A 21,984-nucleotide genomic window follows, 5' to 3' on the forward strand; every position below is an offset into this window, starting at 1 on the left:
AAATAGGAATTAATTATTATATATAATAAATAAGTATTATCGAAACACAAATAAACTGTCATGACATCCACTTTGGGGAATTCCAGAATCAAAACTATAACTGAGAGCAGATTTGAAATAAGTCAAAATGTTGACGTCGAGGGCTTCACATCCACTTGTGGAACAAAAGATAAACAGTTTTTGCAATTGTGGGTTTCAGAAGTGACATATTGAGGAAAACAATCAAACGATTTTTACAAAGTACAGAGATGGGACCGAGATTGAAAATAGCTCCAAAGTTAGTTCTTCAAACTTCCACAGAATTCAGTTTAACGACATTGTGTTTGGGTGTGGAGAGTTTTAGCTTTACAGTGACTGAACTTTTCTGAACTCCTTCAACTCGCCCCGCAGCCAAACGGTACTGCAAGAACTCCAGCTCGGCCAGCAGCACCACCAGCACGTACGCCCCCAGCAGCAGTGGCAGCAGCCTGAGCTGCGGAGGTGGTGGCGGGGGCGCGGGGGGAGGAGGAGGAGGAGGAGGAGGAGGCGGTGGCGGCGGCGGCGGTGGAGGAGGAAGAGGAGGCGGGGGCAGCAGCGCCAGCAGCACCTGCAGCAAGAGCAGCTTCGACTACAGCCACGACATGGAGGCCGCCCACATGGCGGCGACCGCCATCCTCAACCTGTCCACGCGCTGCCGGGAGATGCCCCACGGCATGGGGGGCAAACCCCAGGACCTGTGCTCGCAGGTACGACGCCGCCCCCGCGAGCATGTTGGCTTTCTCTGGAAAGGTCAAAACATGCGTTTAAATTGTGGCTGGAAAGATAGCAAATGATAATTTTTTTTTTTTTTAAAGCATGGATGGTGAATACTGTGAATAATTTAAATTTTATTTTATTTTATTTTATTTTATTTTATTTAAGGACATTTTATTTTATTTCATTTCATTTCATTTCATTTTATTTTATTTTATGTAAGGACATTTTATTTTATTTTATCTAAGGAAATTTTATTTAATTTTATCTAAGGAAATTTTGTTTTATTTTATTCTAATTTATTCAATTTTATTCAATTTTATTTTATTTTATTTTATTTAAGGAATTTTATTTTTATTTTATTCTATTCTGTTTTATTCTATTTTATTCTATTTTATTGTGCAAAGTGCTCTATTATTGTAGTGTAACTGTGAAGCTCACACAGACACACACACACACACAGATACACACACACACACACACATCCATGCAGGTGGCTGCCACGAAGGTTTGCAGTTCAATGCCTTGCTAAAGGGCACTTTGACATGTGGACAAGGGGAGATGAGGAATCGAACCTGCTTATTAAGTTCAGCTGAAGGTTTGGGGAGGAGGAGGATGCTCTATGGCTGGGGTGAAAAACATGAGGCCCGTGGGCCAAAACGGGGACACAAGAGGTTCCAATCCGGCCGCCGAGCCAAAACAAGCAAATTTCTAAAAGATCTCAAAGAAGGCAATTATTTTTTTTTTTTTTTTTTTTTTTCTTTTACTAATTTCGTAAGAGTAGTGGATACAACACAACACTCTTCAGTAGTAATTGTTTTTGTGAAATGTAGGCTTTTTGATCTGCACCACAACAACAAAAAGCCTTAATGTTTAAATGTTAAAGGTCGAAAAAAGAAAAAAAAACACTTTTTGGAACTGGTTCCAAGGTGGAACTTTTCGAGAAACACTTTTAGGAAACCCTTGTCACGACTCCCAGTAGTTTTATTTTGACAGTCACCTTTGATGTCCACATTCATTATTTGTTCATACAAATGTCTGTGTTCTTGCCTATTGTTAACGTTTCTTGCGTTTTACAACATACGACAGCGCCCACCAGTGGCCCGACGCAAAAACTACATCATGTTCAATGTTGTATTTCCACGTGTACAACAGATGTCGTTTTTGGGAACGTCACCGCGTAAACAGGACCTCGGTTCAGGAACCGCATGTGAAAGAGGAATCGGTTACTTACTCGCCAAATAATGTAATCCATTACTCGGAATCAATCCCGATTTGACGCCGTGGCCTCACATGACTCGCGGGAGACGTTGCACGACGGCGGCGGCGGCAGCGGCCTCCCGCTGTCGTCGGAGAAATCCACTGACAGATTATCTCCTCTCGCCCTTCATTATGCCGCCACTGAAAACTGACAAAGACACGGAGATTTCAGCCGAACACACACACTTTCTCTCTCGCTCTCTCACACACACACATTCCATTAAAGATCAGCCACTGTGTCTTACACTCAGGGCTCAGCGGGGCAGTTTTTTATTTTCCCGTCTGGGGATCAGATAGGAGCAGGACGAAAGAGCGTTTGACACGGCGTGAGTCCAGTGTGTCATTTCTGAGGAGATAAGGTGACGGTGTTGCTGTATTATCTGTGTCCAGATGCTGAGCTGGAAAATGGAGGCCCGGTGGAAGGAAGGGGGGAAAAAAAAAAGAAAAAGAAAGGAAAGAGCAGCACAGTAGAAGGCTAATGCCGGCTTATTGTTAATGTTGACAGTGGAGACTGGCGGGAGGAAGTAAAGCGAGGGGAGGAAAGAGCAGCATTTGTTTTTGGTGGGAGGGTTTGGAAATGTCACAGTGCAGGAGGAGGAGAGGAGAACAGAGCGCAGACAGAGACAGAATCAAAGGAGGGGGGGTAAAAAAAAAAAAAAAATGGCTGAAAGCAACATTTTTTTTCCAAAGGAAAGTGGAACAGAATGAAGTTGGCAGGACCGACTCCTGCAGCAGGCAAGACTTCCGCTGGTCCTGCAGCTCGTTTCATTGTCTGTCCTCCTCCTCCTGCTCCGGGGGGGTCGGGGGGGGGGGGGGGGGGCAGGATGCTCCCGGGGCAGGATGGGAAGACGAAAGACTTCAGAGGGTTTTTTTTTTTTCTTCTTCTTCTTCTCCTTTCCTCTTTCATCTCAACACCTCACCTCGTGGCACACTGTTCCTCACCGTGCCTGAATGAAGCTTCACACACACACACACACACACACACACACACATATATATATATATATATATATATATATATATATATGTGTTCTCTCGTGTTTCCACTGGGTGTATGAATTGGTTCCTGGTCGTCTGCTCAAATGGCTGAAAAGATCTTTTTCCCGTATTGGATTTGCCGTTTTTCCCCAATGATTCCCAAGACGGCGGCGGACCGACACGTTCCGACTGGTGGCCGGGCCTCTGCCGCCTCCTGGTTCTGACGACCAATAGTGAAGGTGGTCAGTGTACGTCTGAAGTCGGGAAGGTGAATCTGGGATTTTATCGCCAGAAAGTGCGACTTATCCATCCTATTGTTTCGACTCATTCATTGGTTCATTTACGCAAAGCTCTCAGGTGAAAACGGCAAAACTTTCATTGCGTTTCGGGTGTCGTTTCCATGACAACGGTGCTCAAAGACACTTTTTTTTTTTTAATGGTCCCAAGGACAAACTCCAGAAAACTTTTTTTTTTTTTAACTCTCCGACTCGTTCTCCATCGAAATTGGGAGTAAAACAGAACTTTTTGAAAAGGCTTTGATGTTTGCGTAAACGGGGGACACAACTTTGCTGATGCCGTGCTGCCGCCATGGTTGAGGTGAATAGTTCTTTCTGCACATGTGCAAGTAGATGGACAACAACAGAAATGGCGGCCTCCGGGTTGCCATGACTCCCAGTCCATATTCTCCCGGGACGGTGATGAAAATCACCGGAATAGCAACCCAACTTGGTGTTTTTACTTTAATCTGGTCATTTCTATACCAGTGGGCTTCAACGTAATTCTCTTTGGTAGGAAATTCTATAAAGTTCTACTTTTAAAGCACATTTGGATAAATTCACAAATTGCACTTATATCAATTATTATTTATTTATTTATTTATTTGTCTTTCTTTTTTTTTCATAGTGACAGGCAGTTGACTGACTTTTTTTGTTGTCCCAAATTCCAACTCGTGGCTGTAGATCCATGCGGGCAGGTCCTGTAAAACCTCAACACTTTTCTAAAATGAGCTTAATTGGGGGGGGGGGGTTTCAGATTCTCACGTCCCGGCTGGTCTTTTTACACCCGGAGGTCACGGGTCACCGGGCCTGAAGAGGAGGAAGGGGAAGGGCGGGTTCCCCTCATATCATGGCTGTTAATGTGATTTGAAAGGGGGGTGGGTCGCGGTAATTGGACGCTGACATCGAATACAATAGGTGACGAGGAGAGGGCGCTCCGCCGAGCGTGTTCACAAGGACGAGGCGAGTCATGGCCACCCACACGTGCCGTCAGATCTGTTCCTCGGCAACTTGACCTTTATTCAAACACCCGACTGTTTCTCTTTTCCTCTCCGGCCCTTTTAGTCCTTTTTTTTTTTTTAACCGTCCTCCGTGTTCTCCTCACTCTTACTCGCTCTTCTTGAAGTCATGATATCGTGGCCTTTTTGATTTTTGTGGACAGGTGCAGAGAGTTAGTATTCTCACCCTCATGAGGAGTATTTTTTCTTTTGTTTTTAAAATTATTTTTTTTATCTCTTTCATGTCTTTCATTAAAGGACTGACATTTCCCTCCATAGATGAATGACCCTGCAGGAGTTGTGTTTTTGTGTTCATTGCTGTCGTCGGGTCCTCGACTCAGACACACGTCGCAGTATTCATGCCCAGTCCTGAATCTGTCACCCGCCACCCGCCACCCCCACCCCCCGGCCTCCACCCCCCCGCCCACGTGCGTTTGACTCGATGTGCGTCACGGAGGTTTTTTGGCTTCAGACACCAGGAGAATCCGCCCCTAAGGGACACTGTCGACTGGCATCAGCATTAAAAGGCGGGCTTTCCTTCTCATGGAGGAAAAGGAGCGAGTCGGAAGAAAGGGATCAAAGACATGAACACATGTGCGACTACCTCAAGAACTAACCTTTTATTTATTTTTTTGATTAAAAATAAAGAAAGATTTCCCCCTTTTTTTGGGATTTGCAGAAGAAACCAGAAATTCAGACTTTACAGAGGAAGAGCGGTGCGTCGTCAGCATACATTATAATAGTTAAAGAAATATAATTACATTTACCCCAAAATATTGAATCTCTCCTGTTTATGTAAAGGATTAAAAGTAAATACCTTCATTTTTTTTTACTGTTCTTATTCGGTGATAAAATGTCGACTTCATTCTTAAAATTTCAATCTTTTTTTCTGAAAATTTGCCTTTTGCTCTTTCTCATCATTCTGCACCTTATTTTTTTTTTAATAATTGACTTTATTCTTGGCTTGTAGGGTTTTTTCTTTTCTTTAGATTATATTATTGTGTCAAAGGTTTGACTTTATTATTCCATTAAATTGTTTTTTAGATCGACTCCGTAAATTATATTTTTGCTTTAATTCTCGAAACATCTAGAATCAAAATCAATATTATTGAGTTGATTCCCGAAAGCGACAGTTGTATTTCAAATGTATTTTTTAAATTTTTGAATAAAAATCAATTTGCATTTTTGCAATTCCTGCTCTATTCAACATATTTTTGCCTTTAATTTCAATCTTTGAAAATTCTTCTCGACTTCTGTTAATCTGCTGTGGCCTTGTTGCATAAATAAAAGTATTTTGTGAGATCCTGGGAAAGAAAGAAAAAAGAGAAAAAAGAGAGAACAAATTGTGTGTTTGATTATTCAGGCTGCTGTTTTCTTCAGAAGTGACTGGTTTGGTCTCCAGAACCTGTTTTTCCGGGCGTGCGGCGTTCCGGTTCAAGCCGCCGCCGCCGCCGCCGCCGCTGCTCATCGCTGCTCCCAACTTCACCTCTAACCCCGACACATCACACGTCCACTCACATTAGCCTCACACACACACACCAAACACAAAGTCACACACGCCTGTACATCTTTCCGACTTTCCGCAGAGGGACGGACGGAACCAGAGAGCAGATTGGAGGGTTGACCTTGACCTCTATTTTGCATTTCCTCCTCCACAGACTTGAACCCCCCCCCAAAAAAACAAATTTAGTTTCACATATTTCAAACTGCTTTTCTTCATCCACTGTCCACTAGAAATAAGCAGGATGTGTTGTTATAGCTTAATGATTCAAATGACCACATTTGGTAACAGTTCTAGTACAAGTTCCAGTTTGTCAGGATTCAAATCAACATCGATGCATGTTATAAATGATATTCAGCCTCTTTTGTTGCCTTCTGTTGAAAGAAGGTTAAACTCATCTTCAACTAAAATCCACTGGAAAAAAACAATTTAGCTTTTTAATTTCTTTTTATTGCATTTCTCAGAGGACGTGTGTCTGATTTTGGTCACTTTTACACTTTGCAGCCGATGTTTGTATCAACAAATCCCATATGCAGATGATTTAGATCAGTGTTTTTCAACCACTGCGCCGCGGCACACTGGTGTTTCCGCGAGAAATAGTTAGGTGAGCCGTGGGAAATTATCCAACTTCACTTTTTTTCTAAAAAGCCATTTGCTCTCACAGCGACAGTGTGTTGCAGAGTAATCATGTATAAATACTCTTCACCACTAGAGGGCAGCACAGAACTTTGCCGGTGAAATGTAAAGTGACAGACGTCAGTGTGGTTCATCTCCACCTCCTGCTACCATCTTGTATCAAAGTACTGTGTCAGTGACAGTGATGGAGAAGTTTTTGAAAAGGAAGAATGTGAACCAGGATCTCAGCTCTTCATCCATCAGGTCCAGGTTTCACACTGAGGGAGGCACTATTTAAAAAAACGAAATTGGGAAATACTTTTTTTCTGTATTTATTTGATTCCTGTTGATAAAACTTTGATGAGAATGACTTTATATTGTTAATAGAGGCTACAGAGTTTCACATTTTAACATTTCCGGGTGCTGGTGTGCCTCCAGTTTTTTCCAAAGACAAAAGTGTGCCTCGGCTCAAAAACGGTTGAAAAACACTGTTCTGGAGTACCAATATGTCTTGACTGCTATGTAATCAAATCTTTTATCCCCCCCTCCCCACAGAGTCCCGGTCTCGACGTGGATGAGAACGGCACGTTGGACCTGAGTATGAGCAAGCGTCTGTGCGGCGGCGGCGGCGGCGCCGGGGACTCGGTGCTCACCCCCCTCGAGCCCATGTCCCCCCAGAGGCAGGCGGCCCTGCTGGGCTCCCGCTGCTTCGGCATGGCCGACCCCGCGGACTGCTGGGACCTGCCCGTAGACTACACCAAGATCAAACACATAGACGAGGACGAGAAAGAGGTAAGGGGCCACGTGGCGACGCTTTCTGGGGATCGTACACGCGTGGCCAGATTTGTAAGAAATTATGTCTGTAAAGGCCTTTTTGGGGGGGGGGGGGGTTGAAAAAGGAAATGAGCAACGTGAACTTTTTTAGACGTTTGTTTAGAGCACATATTTTATAGTTGGATTTCTTCAACTGTCACGCTGGAGCGAGGAATGTGATCGAATTAACTTTAGGTTCCAGCAAACAGGTTTTAGGAGCCAAAATATTTCTTTAAATGTCTTTAAATTCCACTTATTTTATAAAGAGAATTGATTTTTTTTTAAAAATCAATGTATGCTGTGAATATAACTACATCACTATGACTTAATTCAGGTTGAAGTTAAAAATCAATTGTTTTTAGAACATAAATTAATGTGTTTTGCCTTTAACACCCGTTTCACAATGTTGGTTAAAGATTAGTTTAATTCAGTTTAAAGCTGAATTACATGAACTTGAGGAGAGTTCAAGACTCGAAGTCCTCGGTATGATGTGTCACATTTGTACTAATTGCAAAATCCGTCAGTGTGCATGTTATTCCCAATAATGACGTCAAATCCAGACACTGTTGTGAAAATATTCGAAAAAAATATAAGATATAAGAGTTCTGAAACACTAAACTTAACTAGAAAGTGAAAATGTAGCTCAATTCTGATTAATATTTCGGTGGGTTGAATATAGAAAAGATCATTTTCAACATGCGGCTTTACTTGCATTTGAGGCCTTTGGTTCCTCAGATTAGAAAAAAAAAAAAAACTTCTGTTCACCTCAAAAGCCTCCGTCGAAATCCTTGTCTCCCTCCCTTAACGCCGGTTCTCAGTATTTGTGACAAGAGATGATGAAGAGAGGACAAAGAGCGCGAGGTTCCACATGACGGCGCGTCATGATGTTGAAGATAATTACAAGGCAGCAGTGGTGGCTCTGGGAGCTGATAGACCATACAGTTGGCATGCGTCACTTACACTGTGTGTTCGCCGCGCCTCAGCCCTCCAAGCCACTGACTCAACACCAGTGTCTCCAAGTCAAACATTTGCGTTGCCGCCTGACTGTCTTCTAGGTTTCTTACCTCCTCGCCCGACTCTCTTGTTATATTTGGAATCATTAGAAAGTCATATGAGGGCGCTTTTCTTTCTTTCTTTTTTTTTTTTATTATTTTGGGAAGGGAAACCTAATGAATCTGCATGTTAATTGATGTCAGCGTTGCCTTGCACAAGAGATATCTGCTCTGTTTGTATCCCGCTTCCCCCGCATGCTGGCTTTCTGTTTTTACATTTTGCTCTTCTCCAAAATGAATTATGCAAAGTAGCACCTTGGGAGGGAATCGGAATAGCTCATCTCATCAAAGAACTGCTGGAAATCAATGCACCACTGCTGGGCGCGCCTGCCTGACGTGCACACGAGCGCATGCATGTAAACTACATGTGCCTCTTTTTTTTTTTTTTTTTTTTAGGGGCTGCGTGTGAATATTCATAAAAGTGTGAGTTGTTTGTAGCCTTGTCTCTTTGGGAGTGTGTCTGTCTGTGTGTGTGTGTGGTGTGTTTGTGTGTGTGTGTGTGTGTGTGTGTGTGTGTGTGTGTGTGTGTGTGTGTGTGTGTGTGTGTGTGTGTGTGTGTGTGTGTGTGTGTGTGTGTGTGTGTGTGTGTGTGTGTGTGTGTGTGTGTGTGTGTGTGTGTGTGTGTGAGTCCCATCCATAGCCTACTTTCCTGTTCCTGCATCACTGTGAGGGCTGCATGTGTCGTTTTCCGTCTCTCGGCCTGCGATCCCGGCCGACCCGGCATCACACGGCCCGACACGGCTTGAGTTGCCGGGTGATTCGCGCCGGTGTGTCTGGACATGCCTCTTGACGGGGCGCTACTGTACACACACACACACACACACACACACACACTGCAAGCATGGAAGAAAGGGAAGAGCATTTGCATCCACCGCCGTCGTGCCCTGGCTTTGCATGCACTGCAGACAAAGCACAGCCCCACATAACGGCAGCCTGCAGCGGCGTGACGCTACGCCACAGTGCCATCTAGTGGCCGGACGCTTTATTACAAGAGCTCAGACAGCCAACTCCCTGCACGCGCCGTGCACCACCAGTCCTTTATGTACATGTCGTGTGAAAGACATCATGCGTCCATGGTGTGTGTGTGTGTGTGCGTGGAAAATTGAACAAACCCATAAAATGCTTTTGAGAGACATCACAAAGCCCCGTTGTTATGGTTTCACCCGTTAAGCCATAAGTTTGCATTGACGGACTTTAACTTCTTACATTACCGCGTTCTACCACAAGGTGGCGTAACGAGCCGCTCGTGTGTCTGCTCTGCATTAAAGGGAAGAAGATGCAAAACTCAATAAATAGTATATCAACGATATCTATCAAGTCTTAATCGTACTTGAACACTGTTTTCCTGTCGAATCGACCAGTAAAACAAGCTGGGAATTATTTTAATTTTTAATGTAATGACTTTTGTAAAGCTTCAGGCTTTAACTATCTAAAAATTAATTCAAATACTAATCAAGGAGTCCGAATTTTGAGACTGTCGTGTGTGGAGGATGCAGAAATCTGGTCCAGGATGAACTCGTCAAAATATATAATTTCAGTGTTGGAAAACAAAAATGAAACATCCAGAATATAAATGAGTTGTCTTGACCGAAGTTTAAAGATTTCTTATATGTGTCAAAGTTTTTATCTGCAGTTTGACCTCTTCAACTCTTGTGCATGAACATGCTGCGGTAGCTTGGTTGTTATTGACATTAAAGAATAAATCTGAATGTCAGGAATGAATAAAAAAAAAACCATGGTCATTAAAAGAAAAAAAAAAAGCCAATACAGTAAAATAAAATGAAGACACTGTGTTGAGATGAAATCTTGTGTTGCTATATTCTAGTCCAGTCGGTTAAATGTAGGTTTCCACATCACCGCTTTAAAAAAAAAAAAAATGTTTTATGCATACAAGCCAAAATCAAACCAAATCTTTCCCTCTGCCCTCCTCTCGCCTCCGTTCGCCCCCGGCGACCTCCAGCCGGACGACCTGGACCCGTTCCAGGACCTGCTGGACGACCGCTCCTTCACCACGGACGTCAGCATGCCCAGCCCCAAGCCCAAGTACGTCCCGTGCAAAGAGAGCAAGAAGGACCTGATAACGTAAGACCACCTCTCTCTCTCCCCACCACCACCACCACTTGCTTCTCCCCACTCATGCTCCGCTTATTCCTCCTTCCTCCATTCAACTCCTCCTCCACCTCCACCCTCTTCATCCTGTGCTCCGGCCACTCGCTCGCTGACGAGACTCGGACGTCGAGTTTTGACGTAGATTCTCTCCTTGCTGATGTCGTATGGTCGCGTTCGCGCCGCACCGAGTGCGGCCGATCTCAGGGACGATCACAGACAGTGAAGCTAAACTGGAAACAATGAAAACCAAAATTAAAAAAAAAATGTAATAAATAAAAAGACCAACAAATCCCACCCCTCCCCCCCCCCCCACCCTTTTTTTTTTTCTGTAATTTTCACATTTTCTTCTCCTTCCCTTTGGGCTTATAAAGCTGTCTATTTTTCCGGTGGCAGATGTCCCACACCGGGGTGTGATGGAAGTGGTCACTTGACGAGCAATTTCGCCTCACATCGAAGGTGTGACTTCCCTTTTCTCCTGGCGGAGTCTGTTTCTCTTTATTGTTTTCAGCTTACCTCGACTATGCTGTCAAACACCTGTAGGCAGGATGCCCCTCTCTCTCTCTCTCTCTCTCTCTCTCTCTCTCTCTCTCTCTCTCTCTCTCTCTCTCTCTCTCTTATCGGTTAGCCCTTTGACTATTGGACACGTCGAATCAGACGCACCACCCATTTGTGCCCGTCAACACAAAAAAACAAAAAGAAACCAACATTTTTCATAAGTCGGAGGCTTTTTTTTTGAAGTAAAAATAAAAAAAAACCCACGATATTAACGTGTCCTTTCAGTGCAGCCATCAGAAAGCAGCAGATCTTTGGCAGACGCTCCTCACAGTGCAAACGCAACTCCGTGGTCTTTATATGATGATTTCTGATGTTGCTGGCTGGAATACCGACGATCCAGCCGTCCTCGGTGATCGGCGTGTTGGCGCCCGCCAGCAGGGTGCAGTGGCGAGCTCCGAGCTTTAATTCTCACACGGCGACGCCTTTCTGGAGCTTTTGTTGTCTCGATACGTTCGCGGGGGGGGGGGGGGTTTCCTCCAAAAACTTATTTTGGAACGCGATCGAAATATTTAAAAGTTCAGAAAAGGAGAAATAATCCTCATCACCTTGGTTACGGTCCAGATTTCCAGGAAGCTTTATGAAACTTTGCGGGATTGTGACCCTCCGGGTGTTTGATTATTCTCTGGGTCTGGATTCATGAAACCTCCACCAAGCAGAGAATGTCGGCAAAGTTTGGATCTCTCGGTCTGGAAGTGGGTCGGTTGCAGAACTCTCGCCGTCGTGGTTGATCAACATGCAGGATGCAGGTTGAAACTGACGTCATCGTCCCCACTTATTACCTCTGATTCACAATCGGATCGATTTTGAACGACGAAGCGGCGGTCCAGCCGTCCCTGCCGGACCATGTGCGCCCCCTTTTGACGACAACGAGCGAACACTAAATTAATTAAGCACTGGGCAACGTGCTAATTTAGAAGCTAACCCCCCCCCCCCCCCCTGGGAGTGAAGTTATTTCTCAACGGGGCCGTGTGTAAAAAACCTTGTAAGCCGACGTTATTCGGTCCTCCAGGCACCTTCCGCGCGGCGCCGTGCCGACGAAGCACTTAACCATCCGGGGCGAGGAGGAGGAGGAGGAGGAGGAGGAGGAGGTGGAGGAGGTGGAGGAGGAGGTTTCAGGCAGAATTGCTGAGCGTTGCGGTGTGAGATGAGTCTGCAAGGACCCCGGTGATGTCAGAGCGTGGCTGCACCGGCCTGAAAACTTTCACCCCCGGACCAACTCGCAAATTAAGTTTTACGATAGAAAAAAAAAAAAAAAAAAAACGTCCTTCTCTTTTGTTATGCTGCATATCAATACAAATACTCAGAGGGTTAACTTTGTTTTTTTCTTTTAAATCAACTCCCTGCACTTGCATCATGGCTTTTCAACATTTCCTGGTTGATTCTGTTTTATTTGCATGTGTTTGAAGTGCGACTATGAGCGCAGGATGACTGTAATATGTGTATTTAAAAAAATTTTTATTGTATTTTTTTACTCTTCCCTTTAATTTTTGACGTAACTAATGTTTCCCCGGTGTGTTTCTCAGTCTCTCAGGTTGTCCTTTAGCCGATAAAAGCATTCGAAGCATGCTGGCCAACAACGCACAAGAGCTCAAGTAAGGCGTGAGATGACTCAACGTTGCATCCGCTGATTTGTGTGTCTGTGGCTGTTCTGCCAAGAGTAACGTCAGCCTTATTAGTGTTAGTGCACATTAATGTAAAAGATGGTCATGTTAAAAATTCAAAAAAAAGCCGGCGGTGTAAACGCGCTGCAGACCAGATTTACTACGCCGGGTTTCAGAGAAAATAAGTTAACGCTCACATATTCATATTTTATTATTGTCAACAGCTCACATTAAGTCACACCGCCCAGTGAATGTGCTCTATTATGAGTATGTGCATGAGGAGGGGGGGGGGAGATTTTTGCTGATTCAGCTCGGTTTTTTTTTAAGCAGTAATATGTCAAACCGGGGAGTTTACAACAAACTGTTGTATTTCTGCCTCAAAAAATAAAAGCTGAGTCAACAACATGTCCAGCTTAGACACAGCGAGGAATTAAATTAGCCACGACAAGAAATGTTATAAAACTTTATCTGACGGTTGACAGTTTAGTTTAAATTCAATATGTAGTTTTAAATAGGTTTGATGTCTTAATGACCTCAAGTTCTTTTTACAAAGTCACTTAAAATGAAACGTGTGAATGGAATATCAATCGACTAACTTATGACATTAGGTTGGATAATCTAAAAAAAAAAAAGTAACGAGTTGATTGAGGGCTGATATTATTATTATTATTATTATTATTATTACTATTATTATTACTATTACTATTATTAGTGTTACTATTATTACTATTATTATTATTACTATTATTATTATTATTATTATTATTATTATTATTATGCATAAGCAAACATTAAACTTTTGTTTAACAGGACAGAGATTTTCACCCCGACGCAGAAAGAAAATCTCATTAGCTTCATATCTATTTCCCTAGGCTATAATTCCAATTACAAAATGTAAGTATATAGAATTTCACAGTCTTTTAGCTTTCCAAAATCTTCATTTTAACCTTTTAATTGACTTTTTACTCACTTGAAAAGTTGTTTTTTTTCCCCACATTTTGATTTTGGGGACGTGCATAGAAACTATTGAGAAATATGCTTGACAAAACTATTTCAGTTCTCCGTGGATAATTTGGATGGAGACGTCCGCAGGACGGAGCAAAGTATTGAAAAGAAAAGCCGGAAAATAATACACACATGGCTTGATGAAGATGATTTAAAGAATTTAAACCAAACTCCCAAATTAAATTTTTACATTCTTCTTCTTTATTAAAACAATCTAGGTGTCGATTTCCTATATGTGCTCCTTTAATTGACTAAAATATATTTATTGTGTGTTTGTTGGTAAGAGTGCTTTAAAGCACCTTTGAAATGTGAATAAATACATGATTTATTGGTAAAAAAAAAACACCTTTCTATACTTCTAAAAAGAATAAAGCAAATAGTTTTCCACTATAGATTGATTTCCCCATTGATTTTACCTCATTGCTGTAACAATCAATTTTAATCATTCAAATTGTCTGACATTTTATTTAAAGATAAGATAAGATAAGCCTTTATTGATCTCCCAAAGGAGAAATGTACTTGTTACATTCTGCTCTTTAGGACACTTGTGAGTAGGAAAGACAAGAAATGTGCAAACAGTTAGATAAGAATAGAGGAATCTTATATGCAATGACTATCAAGAACTCTAAGGGCCAAAAGTATTCACAGTAAAAAGTAATAATAAGTAAATAAAATAAAATAGGACTAAAAGATAAAAAAAAATAAAAATAAGACAAGATAAAAATCACAAACTATAATAAAGTATAATAAGTTCTATAAGATGAAATACAAGGAAATTAAACTATAATGGGTGGGGGCGGCAAAGTCTAGAATAAAGTACAATAAACAAAATAATAATAATACCAGTGTTGGTAGTGCTATTTATTTTGCCGTTTTTAATGCAAATCTCGAGCGACTCATGTATGAGCGCGTGAAAAAGAAGAGCAGAGGCGTCGCACGGCGCCTGAACGCAGCGCAGACGCTCGCCGCTCGCCGCTCGCCGCTCGCCGCCGTACCTTTACTGTAGGCCCTGAGCCCTTTTTGTGTTTTCTGCCCCAGGTGCCCGACACCAGGGTGCGATGGTTCGGGACATATCACTGGCAACTACGCCTCACACAGAAGGTACGAGCCCCCCCTCACCTCCCCTACGCCATGCACTCATGCTGTATTCTTCAGGTTTTCAGCTTGGTGACGTATTTTATTCTGCAGTCTTTCAGGGTGTCCGCGGGCCCGGAAAAGTGGGATAAAGATCATCCACAGTAAAGAGAACAAGGAGGACCAGGAGCCAATCAGGTACAGTGTAAAAAAAACAAAAACAACAAAAAAACAAATCCGATTCCCAAAAAAATTCCAATGTAATTAACTCATCGGCAGCGTTGGGAATCCCCGGTGATGCATTTCGGGCGGTTTTGTCAAAGTGGACTCAACGCTGCACATGCTCAGTCGTTCCAGTAGTGACCGAACTAAACGAACTAAAAAAAAACAACTAAAGAATAAACCCAAGACGGAACAGTGGACCGACATCAGGAAGTAGTTTTCTTTTCGACAAAGGTTCTGATTGTTCTCAGTTCTCAGCAACATTGTCAATAAAACGCCGTCCAGTCTCCACTTGGACAATGTCGACAAGTTAGTTTGTCCTTGTAGCAACAGGAGCGCATTAATCTGGATTAATTTGGTTTTTTTTTAAAAAGAGAGACTTTTTTTGTGAACATGGACTATTAAAGGTGTTTAATAAACGTGTTAAGTGCATTAATATTCACTTCTTTCTTGAGTCGGTTTGCTCGTGCAAAATGAAACGCGATTAATGTAGACTAAGAATTATATTTAATCGTGATTAATCAGAATTAATCTACAGCAACCCTGTGATTAATCAGATTTTTTTTTTTTATTATTATTGACGGCACTAAATTACCAAGTCATCACATTGTAGGTCGAGCACAGCTGATTTATGTGGCTGTAGGCTTTTCTAAAAAACAATAATAATAAATTGAGTAAATGTACAATATGTAGATATGCAAAGCTCTGTTTTAAAATCAGATTCCATGCGTGGGTATACTGTGAATGTGTGATGTAGAGGGAATATTCATGCAGTTTCATATTCAAGTATTTGAGACGCAGGAAAGGATGTTTTTTATTTTTTTTTTTGGAGGTGGAGGGATAACTTCATGTTCCAAGTTATATAAATATTTAAAGTGGAAAAAACATCCAAGATGTTCCGTCGGCGAGGCGTGCTGAACGGGGAACTGGGGGACGGTGCAATCAGGACGATCGGCTTGTTGACTTGCTCACTCGGCTCACGTCTCGCCGCGCGACAGGACTTTCCTGTACGCGGCGATAAATCTGTATCGGCTCTGACAAGACAAATGTGCCACCGGTGGGAAAGTTTCAGGCCCGGTTCAAAAGGTGCAGGAGAAACTTCAGAAGTGGAGGAGGAGGTGGAGGAGTTGGAGGCTGTGCAGTCGCTGGTGAACTCCTGCAGACGCACAGGTAGGGGAGAGAGAGAGAGAGAGAGAGAGAGAGAGAGAGAGAGAGAGAGAGAGAGAGAGAGAGAGAGAGAGAGAGGCGGAGGTGGAGGGAGATTGATTGACTCCACCGAAATCCCACAATGGGCTCCTCCCGGGGCCTCCAGCCCTGCAGCTGCATCGATTTCTCTGGTGGTGCAGAGCGCAAACAACACTCCCATTCTCCGGCGTTGTCATTCTGGTGGATTCTGGGGGGGGGGGGGGGGGGGGTGACGGGAGAGGGGGGGTGGGGGGGGTGTCTTCCCAGGCGACACGGGAGATTAAAACAAACACACTTTGATCGAACCGCTCTGGATCTGAATGGCTTTGGAATTGTGGACGTGAAGCTCCCGTTGCTTTGAATGCAGTCCTGAAACTTTTCCACATGTATATATATATAAAAAAAAAAAAAAAAAATATGAGGAAAGCAGACCGAACGTTTTATTCTTCAAGGGCGAAAAATATCTGCACTTGTTGTCCACGAACGTTGCGTTAAAAACAAACAAGCCGAAAGTTTATTTGGGGATATCACAAGATAAGGATGTTTGCACCTCACACATTTTTGCACAACATATTCCCGGTGCAGATGTGACACTGTGCAGATTGCTCGCGCCTCGTGCAAAATAAAAAAAAAAAAAAAATGCTAATTTCGCAATCCAGTTGTCATTTTCCCATCCAAACTGTGCGAATCGCAAAAGTTGTTGTGTTTGACGTCACACAATGTCACTTCAAGGTGACAGGAAGAACCATTAATACCCCCCCCTCCCCCTCCCACCCCGAGCTGTATTATGGAATTAAATCAATAAAAGCCGTGCGATTACCGTGTTTACGGCGTGTCGCTAGTTTAGACCACAGTTAATGGGACGATCTCGCACTGTCGGCAAAACCGGACGTCGTCGCCTGAAGCTCTTAGTTGATGTGTAACTTTGCTTTAATTTATATGAACAAGAGGGAAAATGACCCTGTGATCACATTAAGCTAAATTATGTTCACTTGTACTACCCAGCTTTTGACTTTACATTAACTGTGAACTTAAAAAAAAAAAAAAAACGATATTTATAAAGGTGGAATTTTAAGCTGGAATTTTTTTTACATTTTTCTTTTTGAAAAAAAATGTAGATGCACCGATCATAAAGATTGGACTGTGCAGGTGTAAAACTCAGATTAAATACAAATTATTCTAACTACATCTGCAATCAGGTGAGTGTAACAGGCGGGGAAACTGGAGGGAGACTGAAATATGCTCAAATATGCTGAAATATGCTCATATGTGCAAACTGTGACGTAGAAACGATCTGATCTAAGGCGATAAAAGACGATTCAGAAGGAATCCGATTGTCTCTTGACAATCAAACTCGTTTGTGGCAGGAAGGATGTGATTTTTTTCTTTTTTTGTCATCAAAAAGCTGTGAACTCAACACAGGTAGCCGTTGTTTGCCGACAGAACTGATGCTTTCACAGCCGATCCTGTCTCTCACCATCCTTCCCTTTCCTCCTTTCTTTTTTTTTAATTTTGTATTTTTTTGCAAAGTGTGACATTTGGGATAATTTCCTGCCTCGCTGTATCTGATTAGCACGAGTCTCGATGCTCCGTCACCGTTCCAGACGCCGCGACCAGGCCGCTGCCGAAAACAGCTTTCAAACAAGACGAAGCGGTTGTTTTGTTTATTGTTTTTTTTTTTTTTAAACGACTCTTGTCTCGCCGTCTTATTATCAGGTGTCCGGTCCCGGGCTGCGACGGCCAGGGACACGTGACGGGGAAGTACGCGTCCCACAGGAGCGCGTCGGGGTGCCCCATCGCCGCCAAGCGACAAAAAGATGGCTACCTTAACGGCATCCAGTTCACGTGGAAGTCCGGGAAGACGGAGGGCATGTCGTGTCCGACGCCGGGCTGCGACGGCTCGGGCCACGTCAGCGGCAGCTTCCTCACGCACCGGAGGTGAGCGACGTCGTTTTTTTTTGTTTTATTTCTATATCTTCAAATCAAATCCTGCATTTGTGCCATTTAGCATTTTTGCATTTCTGAAAAGTTTTCCATTTACACACAAAACAGTAAAAAAAACGATGTAGTTTTCATTTTTGGGCCACCAGATGGCGCAGTTGTCAGTTTTTTGTTTTTTTAACGTAATCACACACGCACATTACGCTGTAACCATCAACGATGGAGAGTATCCTGACGTTCGTTTGAAGTTGGATCGTTGCCATGGCAACTGAACTATAAAACTACCAAGTCACAGGAGAACGAGGAGTCGCGACACTCGCCCTCCACGGCAAATAGAGTCACCTTGACATTGTTCAATCAACTTTTATTTGTTTAATTGTTATTGTCTCGCAGAATGAACTATTTACTTTTTAACTTTTTTTTTTTTTTAAGTTGTATTTCCAGTTTCTCCCAGCCACGTCATGGTGTAAAAAAAATTCACTTGTAAATTACTAAATATATGTATATGATAGTAATAAATAAATATTGCGTAATGGTGTAAATAGTACTTAATGTAAACGCTACTTTATCATCGAGGGAGGAAAAGAGCTCTATCCACTACATGGTTTTTTTTTCCAAAACACTGTAATCCACAGTATATTAAAAACACAAGCTGCTTTTATTATTTTTTATTTATTTTTTTTAAAGGGTCCAGTCAAATTAACTGCTTAATGATTCAAATGACCACATTTGGTAACAGTTCTAGTACAAGTTCCAGTTTGTCAGGATTCAAATCAACATCCGATGCATGTTATAAATGATATTTAGCCTCTTTTGTTGCCTTCTGTTGAAAGAAGGTTAAACTCATCTTCAACTAAAATCCACTGGAAAAAACAATATTGCTTTTTAATTTCTTTTTATTGCATCTCTCAGAGGACGTGTGTCTGATTTTGGTCACTTTTACACTTTGCAGCCGATGTTTGTATCAACAAATCCCATATGCAGATGATTTAGATCAGTGTTTTTCAACCACTGCACCGCGGCACACTGGTGTTTCCGCGAGAATTAGTCAGGTGAGCCGTGGGAAATTATCCAATTTCACTTTTTTTCTAAAAAGCCATTTGCTCTCACAGCGACAGTGTGTTGCAGAGTAATCATGTATAAATACTCTTCGCCACTAGATGGCAGCACAGAACTTTGCCGGTGAAATGTAAAGTGACAGACGTCAGTGTGGTTAATCTCCACCTCCTGCTACCATCTTGTATCAAAGTACTGTGTCAGTGACAGTGATGGAGAAGTTTTTGAAAAGGAAGAATGTGAACCAGGATCTCAGCTCTTCATCCATCAGGTCCAGGTTTCACACTGAGGGAGGCACTATTAAAAAAAACGAAATTGGGAAATACTTTTTTTCTGTATTTATTTGATTCCTGTTGATAAAAATTGGATGAGAATGACTTTATATTGTTAATATAGGCTACAGAGTTTTAAATTTGGTGGTGTGCCTCGAGATTTTTCCAAAGACAAAAGTGTGCCTCGGCTCAAAAAAGGTTGAAAAACACTGATTTAGATCGTTCTACCGTTACTCTCTATGAATGTAACTGTGATAAAGATGGCGAGTTAAAAGCCCCAGACGACCAGGACGATGTCACTGAATATGGAGCATCGATTCATATCTTTAAGTGGAAAATATAAGACTTAATGGCTCCCGAGGTTAAAATGTATTTTTAGCGTTTTCTTTGAATTTTTGAATGTTTTCGTTTGATTAAAAATGGCACATTTTCTCTCTGATTATTTTTTTTTATTATTATTTTTAATTGGATGGCGTTCAATTGCACCAAGAAGCACTTATATAAACGTCTGTAATGTGACACCAGCGTCAACCTTGTCTTCGTGCTGCCATATTCCATATATCCAGTTTATTATGATGCAAACGCTTTAACCCTCGTCGCCGCCTGACGTGGACATGAGAAAACTACTTGGACACATAATTATGGATTGTGCGAAACATTTGTTGTCTTGCTGTGAATCTACAGTGTGTGAAAATACTGCTGCTGTCGATTAAGTGTGATCCAGGGGTCAGCGATTACAGTGTGACACAAAATACAGAAACATTTCACAACACTCCTGAAATGTTCGTCATATCAAGACAACAGATGTTTTAAAGGCTTAGAAGTTTTATTACATGTCAAATTGACTGGCGCCAAGTGTCAGTAAGTAAAGTTAATTTATAAAAAGCTTTTCACAGGTGTAGGCGGTGGTTACTTGGAATGCACGGCTTTAATTACCGCTATTTTCTTTTTTGAAAAACGCATGAATGACCTGAGAAGCCCGCTTTTCTGTAACCCTTAATAAATGTAATCACTGCAGTAAAGGAAAGATAGAGCAGCGTTTATTGAGGGCCTGTTTACACGACGACGTTTTCACGTAACGCAACTTTCAGTAAGAAACTGAGATGCTGTGACGCATCCAGTCAACTTCCTTTACTTAATTAGAAACCTTGCAGCAGATATTTTCCACAATACGTGTTAGTCGGTGTATTTAAAAATGAAAGTTGCATTGATGTTGTTCGAGTGGCTGTAAAAAGGTGGTTGTGATTTTCAACGACAGGCCATGATATTAAAGGAAAACCTTTTTTTTTAATGTTTAGTTTAGTTTTTTTTGTTGTTGTTTAGTTTTTTTTCCATCCTGAAACGCTGCTTCCCTCCAGTCTGTCAGGTTGTCCACGCGCCACCTCCGCCATGAGGAAAGCCAGGCTCTCCGGGGTGGAAATGCTCACGATAAAGCAGCAACGCGGCAACAACGGTAACGGCAACGGCAACGGCAACGGCAACTTCCACTCACCTGCACCATGCAGCCAGTCGGAGGGATTTACTGAAGAGAGCTCCTTTACTTAGAATTAGTCAGACGTGGAGTGTCTGCCTGTAAATTCCTTAAAAAAAAATAAAAAATAAAAATCTAAAAGACATAAATTCCAACCCTTTGATAAAAGGACATATCCAGAAATCTTAGCCTGTTTGTCAGATTTCTGATATTAGCTAAAACAAAGCATCATACAACAGTTGAATCTGATGATATAAGTCTGCATGTGGCTCTTTAAAAAATTGTTTTAATTTTGGGCTTTTTAAAAAAAAAAATACCAGTCATTTTAAAAGGACTAAAAAAATTTTTTTTTTAATTAATGAAATGGGAAAAATGGCTAAAACCACCATAAATAGGGAAGAAAATGCTAAAATAGTGTAAAAAAAAAAAAAAAAAAGAAAATGACTGGAATTATTAAAAAGCAGAAAAACAATGTGAAAACATGCACGACTGCTTAAAATACTGTTAAATAATGTTACAAAATTCCCCAAAACAGCTGGAAATATGATGAAAACTTTCCCAATTTAAATTGTAATTGAAACTTGATGAAAGCTGGGTTTTTTTTAATTGGTGTGTAAATCAAAACTATCCATGAAAGTGTTTTTTTGTGGCGCCACTTAAATTTGATTTTGTGGAAAATTACAACCAAAAATGTCTCTTTAAAGAAACGTATATTTTCCTTTGTGGAAAATAACCTGCATTTATTTATTTTTTTATTTTCTACACCTGGTCCAGCATTAAGAGTGAAATGACCAAATACAGGCTTGTTAGAGGAGACTTTTCTTCAGAATGCTTTAAAATAATCTCTCTTTGGCAAACGGTTGTACAAAGATTACTTTTAAGTAAATTATAGAAATAATGAATCTTTGATGGAGAAAAGCAAAAAAAACACACAAAAAAAATCACATTTCAAGTTCCAGTAGTAAGAAAGAGACACACATGTTGTACTTTTATTTGTTTTGCCTGCTTGTGTTGTTGCTGATGCATGACGTCACGTGGTATCGAGGAATTGAGTTGAGAATCGATAAAGAACCGAGTCGTTTGGCAGAATTGGAAAAAAAACCAAAAAACACAGTTTTTAAGGCTTGAGTTTTTAAGGCTTAAGTTTTTAAGGGTTGAGTTTTTAAGGCTTAAGTTTTTAAGGCTTAAGTTTTTAAGGCTTAAGTTTTTAAGGCTTAAGTTTTTAAGGATTGAGTTTTTAAGGCTTAAGTTTTTAAGGGTTGAGTTTTT

At 41.6% G+C, this 21,984-nt stretch overlaps 1 protein-coding gene across 1 annotated transcript in view; it reads left to right on the plus strand.

Moving 5' to 3' along the window:
* myt1lb (myelin transcription factor 1-like, b) overlaps positions 1-21,984 on the plus strand; it is a gene marked incomplete at both ends in the record, with an annotated part of 81,814 nt that overhangs the window by 56,430 nt on the left and 3,400 nt on the right. The window contains 9 exon segments of the mRNA XM_080513346.1: positions 391-725; positions 6,915-7,151; positions 10,185-10,306; positions 10,727-10,789; positions 12,412-12,480; positions 14,533-14,595; positions 14,683-14,766; positions 17,692-17,913; positions 20,603-20,697. Coding sequence (XP_080369472.1) covers positions 391-725; positions 6,915-7,151; positions 10,185-10,306; positions 10,727-10,789; positions 12,412-12,480; positions 14,533-14,595; positions 14,683-14,766; positions 17,692-17,913; positions 20,603-20,697 — 1,290 coding nt within the window.

Source organism: Blennius ocellaris (assembly GCF_963422515.1).
Source record: "Blennius ocellaris genome assembly, chromosome: 17".
Classification (NCBI taxonomy): domain Eukaryota; kingdom Metazoa; phylum Chordata; class Actinopteri; order Blenniiformes; family Blenniidae; genus Blennius; species Blennius ocellaris.